Below are 12,059 nucleotides of genomic sequence, written 5' to 3'. Positions count from 1 at the left end.
CAGCCTGTTCTAGGCTACCAGTGATCCCATATCTGTGGCTATCTCCTTCCGTTGTTAATCTAATCCATCTGTAATCAGCAGTCAGGATTAAGCACCACTGGGTGGGGCAGAATAATTCCTGTGGGCGGAGCTGTTGCTTCCCCTCAGACTGATGCCACTTGTGTTCTCAGGAGTGTTCTGCCTGAGAAAGGTGGCCTCCACAGTATGGGGAACGACTCTGCACAGGGATCCTGTTGGATGCTCCCTCATTTCTCTCCCTAAAACCTCCATCCTGACTCTCCTCCAGCATCCGTAGCCCACTCAGTCCCCCTTTGCCAGAGCCCAGGATAATTGGCTGCAAATAAAATTATGTGTTGGTTCTTTAAAAGGTTCTCTGTGACTCCAGCCATCTCTTCCTGGCAGGCAGGAACCCTGCTGCTTTTCACAGCTGGATATTATCTGGGTTCCTTTCCCAGCGCTGGTGCTGTAGGCTGGGGAGCCCAGCTTGGGGTTTAGGTCTCACACTTCTCAGGGGGACCCCTCTGGCCACTGAATTACCCTCTGGCACTTCAGCTGCTGCCTGTGGGGGCCCAGCCAGCCCTCTCATGTCTCCACCACATTCTGTATGGTCGCATTATGGTGAAGCTATTTCTTTTATCTGTCTGTGGTTATAAGGCTTCTTTCCAGCTATTGTTCCATTGTTTACTCTGGATGATTTATCTACAACTTAGTTGTAATTACAAATTGGTCCCAGGAGGGTAGCGTAGCTTCCACTTACTTCTCTGCCATCTTGAATCTCTGCATATGTATTCCCCCCCTCAAATGACACTCAAAAGGTGGTGGTGGTGTGTGTGTAGGTAGATATATCTCTCTATATAGATATAGACATATAACAAAATTGGACTTAAGGTTACTTCCTCACTTAACTGCTTAGTGACTTCTAAACAAAGCACATTCTTTAAGCTGAATTAATCAAATTGCTTGCAGTCTCACACTATCACACGGGCTGTGGGTACTCACTCAGACTGCAGCCTCTGGCTTCAATAATGGCAGTTTTCTGGAAATTGCACTGGAGCTAGCCCCTGGCCCATCTCATCTCCAGGAGCTCTCCTCCAAATTGGTTTTAGGAACTCACACAGTTCCAGAGGCAGAACACTCCCGTACTCTAACAGGACAGCCTCGATGCCCAAGGTCATCTGAAGTGAGATGCAAACCAGCATCTTGTATCCGTATCAGACACATTGAGGCTTGTTATTTCCTTTTATTTTACAATCACTTGAATAGAAACTGTTACCCCAGGGTCACATAGCTGACAGTATCTTGAGCCAGAACTTGAACCCAGGCCTTTGTGACTTCAAAACCCAGTATTCTTCCCACTGTAACCTATCACCTGCCTACCTAAGAAAATCTTGCAGTCATCCTCAGTTTAATCACTAGATATTCTGCTTGTGGATAATGGCCAAAGAGCTTCTGAAAGAAAGAATAACTTTATTCGCTCAACACTCTTTTTTTTTTTTGAGAAATGGAATAGCCTTAATCCACTATTGAATATACTTCTTTCTGAACTTCCTAATATTCCCCCCCCCAAACAGAAATACTCGTCTTTAAAAAGGCTTTTAATATTTGTACTTCCCAATGAGGTATCAGACCACTTCTTTGGGTGCTAACAGGTTAATAGGTGTTAACCTTCAATTATTTCCAGAAAAGAGGCTTTGGTGTTCTGCAGGACTGAGCTGTCACAAGCTTTAGACCGGTGGATCTCAGCCAGGAATGCCTTTGCTCCCCGGAGGACCCGGGCACTGTTTGCAGAAGTGTTTGGCTGTCGTAACTGGGAGAGGGGGTGCTGCTGTCATGTTGAGTAGAGGACAGGGCTGCCACCAAACCCCCTACAATGCACAGGACAGCCCCCGCAACAAAGGACCACCTGGCCCAAGATGTCAGTAGTTCCAAAGTTGAAATATCCTGTTTCAGATCCTTAAAATATACTCTTTCCTACTGGGAAACAACTACCAAGCCCTCCCAGCAGGAGAATCCTGCTTCAAAGTTGGGGGGGGGGGGCGTTGCCCAAAAGCAGGGGCAATGCTTGCAGCCAGTGTTTCGCCTTGCAGAGCTGGGCTCTGGCCCTGGCAGAACTGAACTGGGGAATGGTTCCCAGGTCAGGTCACACAGACTTTAAAAGTCTTTCTCATCAAAACAAATTTTTGATGAAAAAATTACTTTTGCCACCTATAATCGCACTACCCAGAGGTGATTGCTGAGTTTGGTTTGTGTTCCCCTGGGGTTTTTCCTAGCTGAACATTTTCACTGTCAATACAAAAAGGCTGACGGTATGCTCCAGTGCGCCACTTCATTTTTCTCACTCGTAATCCCTCTTGCACCTGCCCACACCTGGCAGTGTGGAGTCCCACCGTGCAGACGGGCATCGTATTCCGTCGAGGCCTTATTGACAGATATGTGGGTTGCTCCCAATGTTTTGCTATCACAAAGAACATAACGCTGAATAACCTTTTACTTTTTCCTGTGTACATGTATGAGGTCTCTAAGTTCTGAGAAGTGTAAATGCTAAGTTTTAAAGGGTATGTGTATTAAAACACCTGTATTATAAAAAAAAGGGGGGGGGGGGTCTTCGCTATTTACATATTCATCAGCCAAGTCCTGGTAAAAGCATCACACAAAAACACTCACTACTGAAGCGACCCCTTATATAATCAGTCCCTCCTGGCTTCCTAAGTATCTGAACCAGCGTCTATCCACTGACTCTGGTCTGGTCTTGTTAGCATCCAACCACATTGCAAGTGTGTGGCAAATGACACAAAGAGGGAGGGGCTAGTCAAAAGGCTCATTTGTTTGTTTTTGTTTTTTTTCCTGTAAGATGGCTCTAGTAGCACTTAGTTTGTCTTTAACTTCATTCAAAACAATTGTTACATTGTATTATGACTACTGTCATATCAGCTTGCATTTAAAAAAATCAAAATTGGTGAATTTTTGTGCAGGTGTTTTAATTTTGAAGGTAAACACACAACCGAAATGCAAAAGATTTGCGCAGTATATGGAGGTGACTGATTGAATGTGCCAGAAGTGGTCTGTGGTTTCATGCTGGAGATGTCTTGCCAGATGATGCTCCATGGTCGGGTTGACCAGCTGAAGTTGATAGCATCAAACCAAGACATTAACTGAGAACAAGCACCGTTCACCATGTGGGAGACAGCTGACACGCTCAAAACATCCAAATCAATCAAGCTATTGGTGAAAATGAAAAATGTGTCTTTATATTTTATGAAAAAAACTAAATGAACTTTTTGGCCAACCCAATATAATGAAAATTAATTGCAATAACTGCAAATCTTGTAAAAGACAGTGGATTTGATGAACTTTATAAACAATACTAGAAAACTGCTCAAATCTTAAGCAAAGCCATTGAAAATGTGGACTGGCAGACTCAGTCCAGTTAACAAATAAAAGGTAAGATGATGAAATTATCAACAACTAATACTCACAAAAAAGAAAGATGTTACATCAAAAGATTGGGGTCCTTAGAAAACAGGAAGCCCCTCAAATATTTTTGCAAAAATTACCCAAGATTATGCTATAAAAACCAAATGGGAAGGATATTGTAGGAAACTAACTATGGTTTCACTTTAAAACCAAACACTTGATTCATTCTTTGTACATTGTAAGAATCTATTTGAAATTGAGTATACCTTTGTAATTCTATTGTTTCCATGATAAAAGTCCCAATCAGCTTCCTCTCTCCCTCAGTCTCCACCACATACTATGAAACTCTGGTCCCTAAGTTATGTGGGGTCACTCTAGGTGAGCATTTTCTGGTGCCAACTCTCTCCTGGAGCTGAACAGCTCTCCATTCTCAGAAGCCTAGGCAGGTTGTGTGCTCATGCCTAGTGTGTGAAGGCAAAATATTTCCTGCAGTGGTACGGTCCTTATAGGGACTGACACATCACATGTGACAACTGGGTGTCTTCTAGCCCTTTCAGTCACTGAGAGCAGCATAAAGAGGAGAGCCTGTGCTCAGCTTGCCTCCCACCACCACCACCGTTCCCACTGCCGGCCAGGGACCAGACGGCACAGGACAAAAGCCTGCCACACCAGCCACCCTGTGTCAGCTGTCCACATCCCCGGGTCACTGAGAAAGGAAGCACACCAGCACAGACCCTAAAAACAGCTGTGGCCTCTCGTGACACACACACACACACACACACACACACACACACACATACACAGTTACTGACTCGAGAGAGACAAACAGATTTGTTGTCCCACTAATTTACTCATCTGGTGGATGACTCTTGTATGCGCCCTGACCGGGGACTGACCCTGCAACCTTGGCTATCAGGATGGTCTACCAACAGAGTCACCCAGACAGGGCTCTCGTGGCCCTTTAACTCCTGTGATACAATCCAGCAGTTGTGAAGAATACCGTCAACGGCCACAGACAAGAGTCATAAACGACATTTGCTTAAAAGTCTATAAACAATGGACACACCCAACCTTCTCTCTGGAAACTTAAAAATAAAAATATGCTTTCTGCAGATCATCTTGGAATGTCAAAGCTGAACAGAACCCAAACATCTACTTTAAAAAACTTGGTTTTACAAACGAGGATTTGGAAATCTAAGCCAGGGGTCAGCAAATGTCTTCTGTGAAAAAGTAAGTAGTTTAGGCTCTGTGGGCCACATGGTCTCGGCTGCAGGCACGCAGTTCTGTCCCTGGAGCCCAGAGGCAGCCACAGACAACACATCAACATGGGTGTGACTGTGTTCTTTACTTGTGGGCACTAATATTTGAATTTTACAGTTATTTTTCACATGCTGTAGAAATATTGTTCTTATTCCAACCACTTAAAAACGTAAAAACCATCTTTAGTGGCTGTAAAAACAGGTGGCAGACTGGCTGTTGCCCATGGGCGGAGGTCTGCTGACCCCCGTCCCAGGCCACTCTGACGCCCAGGGTCACAGCGCAGGGCCTGCCGCGCTCTGTCGTGCCCGTTTGCCCGTTAGCTGCAAAGACTCAGGCCTGTTTCACCATAAAGTGCACAACCGAGGAGTTCTGTAAGTGTTTTCTAAATTTAGGAGTAATACTATGATCTGTTAGAAACATATGCCAGGCCACAGTTGAAAGAACACTGATATAAAGCCATATTGAATATTAAATTAAAATGACCAAAAGAAAAATATAATAAAATTGAGAAACTCATTAAATTTGAAAAATAGCCTTTATTTTGACCAGTGGTATTGTATGACATCCTATATGGCATAACTGATTACAGCCAAGTTCATGAATACAAATAAAATAGCAGTTTCCTTCATTCTCTCTTATGCTTTCTGTTCAGAGAAATCAGGAGACGGGAGCATGATTCTCAGAAACCAAGGAGCACTTCCTCAGGTGCCAGCTGAGTCCAGGCTCCCAGGAGCATTCAGCCTCCTAACACATGGATGGTCACAACTGCAAAGACCTTTGGGAAAACATACTCAGAGCAGCTCCGCAGGAAATCACACTAGAACCCACAACCCAGCATGGCTCACGAAATTCATCTTGCAGCGGACTGTGAGGATGTGAACTGTGCATCAAGGAGATGAGGCCTCTGCACCCATTTTCCTCTAAAGAGAGGAGAACCCCAGGTGAGGCGCGATCACCACTAGCCTGCCTCCTTTCTTCTTGCTCCAGGTGACCTGGTCCTATCCTGTCCCTCTGGAGTGCACGGAGCACTGCACTGTGCCAGAGAAATGGAAACACCTTGGCCGAAATACTGGACACTGTCACATGGCCAACACTGGAAGTGGCTTTCCACTTTCTTATTTCACAAAAGGTTTAAATATATGGGTCCTTATGTAGCACAAGATGCCTGAAATTCAGAAAATTATGAAAACAACTCTTCTCCACCCCTGAGGATATTTCATCTTTATAAAGTTGAAAATACAAAATATTAAAATAATTTGCCCTTTCTCCCCATCAAAAGGAATCACATTCTCAAAGGATTCCTGCAATATACAAAATTCATTTCTCCCTAAACCAAGACCAAGAAGTCAATGTTAAGCTGCCAAGAAGACCCTTTTCCAAAGAAGGGTGGAAAAGACACCTCATTACTTTAAAAAAAATATAACCATCTTTAGATAAAAACAGCAAAAGGAGTTTCTGGCCTCATGAGCTTTTGAATTTTTCACTTTGACTTTCGACATTTCTTAGCATTGGTTGTCGGGAGTGAAGAGAACAACTTGTCACCCAAAGTCTGAGATATTCCTGGGAAAAGCCCTGACTTTCCCACGATGGCTCCCAAAAAGTTTGTTAAAAACCAGATGGCAAGAAAGAAAATGCTATACATCCATCTGTTCCATTTCTTCATAATTTTCACATCAAAAGCACCTGGATTATCAATTGTGTTCAACACAAAACAGCACTGGGGGCTGAGAGAAGACGATGTCACCCGCCCACAGCAGCAGCCAAGGTGACGTGGGTTCTGAACTACCCAAGAAGTCTTCACTAGCAAACCTGCCTGGCACCAGGGCTTCCCTAAAAAAAAAAAAAAAAAAAAACAGGACAAGCAGCTGTGCATGCTCAAACAGCAAGACGTGCAAAACACATCGTCACTCTGCTAGCAAGGAGGAGCACACAGGAAGTTCATGGACAGCAAGAACCGGCTTCTGGCTACTGGGGTCCAACACTCAAGAAACCTCTGCACCGAAGGTGGGGTAATACTGCAGAGAAATGGCAACGACACCTGGGGGAGTGGGGGGAGAGAGAGAAGCAGTACACGCATGCTCACACATGCACACATGGTGCCTCTGAAGGCTCCCTGCTTCACACGTGGCCATCCAACAGGCTGACTACGTGCGTGGCTCAAAACTTCATCTGCTGCGCTTTCTTACTATCTACACTCTCTTCTCTTCTTTTAAGGCACAAACATATTAAGTTTCAGATATACCTGCTGAGTTCTGAGACTCGTACAAAGCAAATTCATCTTAGACTAGTGCACAGAAGCCAGTTGGTCCTTTTTCGCTGTAGGCATCGTTGAGGAACGACTTCGGGTCTGAAGCAGCGAGAGGTGTGAGCCTTCTCTGTGCTACCAAGGTCAAGGCGACCCTCCACCAAGGTGGGGCTATAGGAGAGGCCAAAACGGTAACTGCATGACTGGGACCGAGGATGTTTACTGTTTTTTTTTACTTTGCATTTAACAAACCCTAACACGACGGCAGCTCTTGCCGGCCTGGGCTGACTCTCACAAAGAAGCGCAAGCAGAGGCTGTCACAGAACATCTGTAACCCACATAAAGTCACTGTGATCATAGTTTTATCTCGTATTATCTTTCCCTCCCACAAAGACAGACAGACAGACACACACGCCCTAACACACATGCGTGCACACGCGCACACACACCCCCCTCTTCCACCACGGGGGAGATCTTTGCAACAAGAGGCACTTGAATGAGATTTGGAGAGTTCCCGAGAAAAGGCCTTCCCCTCACAGTGAAGTGGGAGCAACAGAACAGAAGCCAGGGGGTCAGGACTCCATCTCTTCTTGGTCAAGGGGTGGAGGCACAAAGCTGATGACTTCATCGTAGGTCAGGCCTAGAAATTGGGAAGGGAAAGCAGGAAGTGAGAGTTTGGATTATCCTCTTTGCTGACAAGCACTGTACCTTCTAAGCTCGAGATCCTTCCTCCCGGTCCATGCTACTGCTTTAATGAGCTACTTCAGGTACCTATTGTGTGTGATATCCTAATGGACCATGTGTTACATAGAAGGTCAAGGATACATATAGAAAAACCATTTTTTTCTTGTTTCTTTCATCACTCAGAGCCTCCTCTTTAAAGCTCAGAAATAACAGAACACTCCCTCAAGCTATAGCAACAGATAATCCTGGTTTTGGGGATTTATCTGGAGTTCTGAATTTGTTTTTTATGGAAAGATAAGAAACTGAACATAGGCAACATAGGTTCCATTTTTGGCTGTGTCCCTAAGATACCAGGTAAGATATAAATTCTTGGCCCCACTGTATCAACTGTAAAACTGTAAAAATGCCTTTTCTCCTACTCATCTTAGAGCTGTGAAGAAGGTTCTAAGAACCTCGAGGAGCCAGGCAGATGTGAGGGGCCATGTGCAAAACCGGATGAGACAGGAGCATCACCAGCTACAAGTTTCCATCTGAGCAGCACGTTCACTCGGCACGAGAGACCCTGACTACAAGTTTTACCAAGTTGGCTATAGCTAGAAATTTTACCTTTCCCACAGTGTTTGTTGGCGGCTCACCTGGGAAAGACTTTCAAACCTAAGTTCTCAAGCTGGACGGTAACGCTGCCTTTATGACTTACTTTTCCATTCATCTATAAGGAGATCCCTGCTCTCAAAGGACTGATCGTAAGGATCGGCCACGGGCTCATCGTCGGGGTCGTGGTACTGAGCGAAGTAGGCGTGCGCGAGGGCTTGGGCTGCTGTGATTCTCTTGTCCGAGTCCAACACCAGCATCTTCTCCAGCAAGTCGACAGCTATTAGTACCGCAGATTGGAAGGAAAGGATAAGAGTTTTCATTTTTAACACGTTACCAGAAAATATGCCATATTAAACAGACACACAGGTTTGACCCTTCAAACCTAAACAAAGAATCCTCCAAAGCATCAGCTCTAGGACATACTATCCTTCTCCCCCGTGTGTGTGAGTGTGGATGTATTTTGTATTATTTTTAAAGAATACATTACTGAAGAATTTTTTTAAATAACTGGGATTCTGTTTGAACAATCTTTTGTGGAACGTCCATGTCAGGTTGTTACCCCTGTAGTCAAACTGTGTACACATGAGAGCCTAGAACCACAGTGTTCCAGAAGAGGTAAGCAGGGCTCGTCTTTAATTTTTCAGTTTGTCCTCTTTCATGTGTTTCCTTACTAACATAAGGTAAATGAATATTCATCAAATGGGTCTTCAAACAGACAAACTGAGGTTTTCACATGGTATTTGCATGAAATTTTCACTATGAAAAATGTCAATATAAAAAACAATCCAGTGGATACTCATATACTGACCACCCATATCCAACAATTAAAATTCAGTGTTTCTCTATTTTTTGTTAAACCATTTTAAAATGATAGATGTGATACATTATCCTTAAATATTTCAGCATAAAGACACCTTCCTGTACAATTACAAAACTGTTATCACATCTGACAATAATTCCCAAATATCACCTAAAATCCAGTTCAAGTTAAAATTTCTCCATTTATCACAAGGTTGTCATTTACACCTTTTTTTGTTTAAACCAAGATCCAATGAAGGGTCACACATTGCATTTGATTGGGTTTCTTCAGTTTCTCTGAATCTGGAATAATCCTCCCCCCCTTTCCTATTCTGGCCTCAAAAGACATTCAGTCTGGTTGTCTTAGACTACCCATCATGCATCTTTCCCGTTTTCCTCTATCCCTTGTATTTCCTGAAAACCACATTAGATCCAAAAATTTGTTAAAATGGGTTCAAACATTTTTGGCACGAACATTTCACAGGACTCTGTGTATCTGGTGGGGCACCTGTGCCATTATGAATGATGCTGCATTTGATCACAGAGTTGTATCTTTGTTGCCCTAAGCAAAGAAACCACATGATACTTTGAAACCACACGAATATCCTTTCACTTAAGAGAAATCTACTGATTTTTCTTCACAGCAATTATTTCATTAGGGGTCACAAAATGGTGATTTTTTTACTTCTTTAAAATGAAGAGTGTTTTGAGTTTCAGATCAGTGCAGGACAAACAAGGCCATGACCACAGGAAGCACTTGATGAAACAAGGCTTTTTTGGGGTTAAGATTTTATTTATTTATTTATTTATTTGGGAAGGGGGAGAGAGAGGGAGGGAAAGAAATACCAGTCTGTGGTTGCCTCTCACACACTCCCTACTGGGGATCTGGCCCACAACCCAGGCATGTGCCCTGACTGGGAATCAAACCGGCAACCCTTTGGTTCGCAGGCCAGCACTCAATGTATTGAGCCACTCCAGCCAGGGCTGAAACAAGCCTTTTGAGGCTTTGCAAATCACTGATGCTTCCTTAACTGCAAAGGGGACGGGCAGGGAACTGAAGAAGAGGACATGTTCCCTTGCAGACCTACTGCAGTACACACAGGAGGGCCTACAAGACCTCTGCCTGCAGCCTGCATTCCAGAGTGATCCAAAGAAACGTGGTTCTCAAAGGGACACAGAAACAAGGTGCAGTGTTGCATGTCAATTCAAGTTTGCAAGTTTACACTTTACAGCCCTGGGAGAAATGCCCATATATGTATTCTTCTCTTCTTGAATAAGGTCAGGGGTAAGAAAAAGATCCCTCTAAGATCTTGACTGATACAAATACACATACTTCATGAAGGGGTGATCTGAGTTTCGATTCCTGTTTTGAGAGTAATGTGAAACACAGCCAGTGACTGACAGATGCCAATATTCACACTGGTGTGGTCCTCTCCAGTTAACACACTGGGCATGACGCCTGCAGTCAGAAGTCTGCAGGTCTACACGGCTCCGCCGGCAGGGTGCTGGGCCTGTTTCAACTCTGAGAGCTGTGGTGCTGAGCCAGAAGGTCTAAAGCCTCCACTCAACTCCCCTGCAGCCTGTGTTGCTGAGTGGTATCCAGTTCTTTTGAATGTTTCAATGTCATAATTCCAGAGAAGGGGACACCTATCAGGATGGACGTGACCTAAATGAGCTGCTGGGATGCACACATCCCCCAGACTAAGAAAAAGGGATGAGCAAATCCGGCGAGCTAACAGGAAGTCCAACAGGGAGGACCGCCACGTCTAAGTCACGAGCTGATCTGATGAAAAGAATTCAGACCAGAGTGGCAGACAAGAAAACTACCAGCACACATCATCACCTCCCAAATTCTTGGAGTACTTATGACTCAGAGAGCTTCACGCAGATCCTTGGGTTAGGTAATACTGCTCCAATAAATCACACGTGGCCAGTGAGAACACAGCAGGGCAGATGCAAAGCTAAACAAACCCAGAAGAATTCTGTGCGCCCGTGACGAGCTCATGCGTTCATTCTTGGAAGTGAGATGTGACAAATCCTCCGTCTCCAGGGCTGACAGGAACTCACCCGTGGCTGCCGACACTTCACAGAGCGCGAGCATCTGCGCTATTACAAGAATTATCACAGTGACACTGACACCCCTGTCAACAATCACGATGGATGAAATGCTCAGAGGTGACACCACTTAGCCTTCACTCCACTTCTGAAGAGGTCCTCGCGGCTGTCAGCTCCGAAAGGTTACACTGAGCCTGAAGCACAGCTGCCGGGACCCCTGAACAGATGGGTGGCCCACTTATACAATTCCAGGCAAGTGAGGAGGCCCAGTGCACTGTCATCATAGCCTCCCACTGCGCCCCTCCTGGCAGACGGAGGCCTTGGCCTTGATTTTTCTGTGTCTGCCACTAGTCACTGTGCCCTCCAGAGTCAGGGCGTTAGAGCCTCAGACAGTGACACTTTCGGGGGACAGCTGAAACACACATCAGCCCCCAGCGTTAAGGAAGAAAGCAGCTCCTTCTCTAGCCAAGGCAGTACACAGGCTGCAGGTGCTGTGCCACGTCCCTTTGCCAAGAATCCTGGAGGTGATGGCAGCAGGGATGTGCCTGAGGTGGCAAACTGGCTCCACCAGCTGGACGGGTCCCGTCTCAGAGGGACAGAGGGAGGACAGGGGCAGGGAAAGTACACACACAGCACACAGGATGACGGGTCCTGTGGCCCCCGGAAACGACAGGCAGAGCAGGGCCCACTGCAGGAGCTCCCGGCAGTCCGCTAACACCAGCTGTGCTTCCCCTGCTCCTATCCTCGGCCTGGGTAGGAAACGACAGCCGCTGTGAGCAAGTCACAGGCTTTAAACCCCTAACTTACATCATAGCCAATTTAATATCCATGACACGAGGTCACAGGCAACTTACCCAAGGGATTGGCACCAATAAAAACATTTGCAAAGTTCATCTTCGGCATCTGGGTCAAAGACTGAATGTAGTTTCTAGCCTGTGAAAACAAAGGGTTTTCAAAGTGGTTTTTTGTTCAGTAATGTTACTGCCCTCAAAGCATCCCGGTCCTGTCA

At 45.2% G+C, this 12,059-nt stretch overlaps 1 protein-coding gene across 3 annotated transcripts in view; it reads right to left on the bottom strand.

Annotated features, from left to right (window-relative positions):
- Positions 1-5,190: 5,190 nt before the first annotated feature.
- The window catches only part of MAPK14 (mitogen-activated protein kinase 14), a 64,068-nt gene continuing 57,199 nt past the window's right edge, over positions 5,191-12,059 (bottom strand). For 2 of the 3 annotated variants that reach the window (XM_028508632.2, XM_028508633.2), the window contains exons 10-12: positions 11,905-11,983; positions 8,301-8,474; positions 5,191-7,559 (exon numbers count right to left, since the gene is read on the bottom strand). In XM_028508632.2, coding sequence (XP_028364433.1) covers positions 7,492-7,559; positions 8,301-8,474; positions 11,905-11,983 — 321 coding nt within the window. In that variant the 3' untranslated portion in view covers positions 5,191-7,491. Of the gene's footprint in view, positions 7,560-8,300; positions 8,475-11,904; positions 11,984-12,059 lie in introns of those variants that run through there. The other variant, XM_036024019.1, reaches the window with a different exon arrangement.

Source organism: Phyllostomus discolor, chromosome 4, assembly GCF_004126475.2.
Source record: "Phyllostomus discolor isolate MPI-MPIP mPhyDis1 chromosome 4, mPhyDis1.pri.v3, whole genome shotgun sequence".
Classification (NCBI taxonomy): domain Eukaryota; kingdom Metazoa; phylum Chordata; class Mammalia; order Chiroptera; family Phyllostomidae; genus Phyllostomus; species Phyllostomus discolor.
The sequence above is the reverse complement of the archived record's forward strand: the minus strand, read 5'-3'. Positions and strand labels throughout refer to the sequence as shown.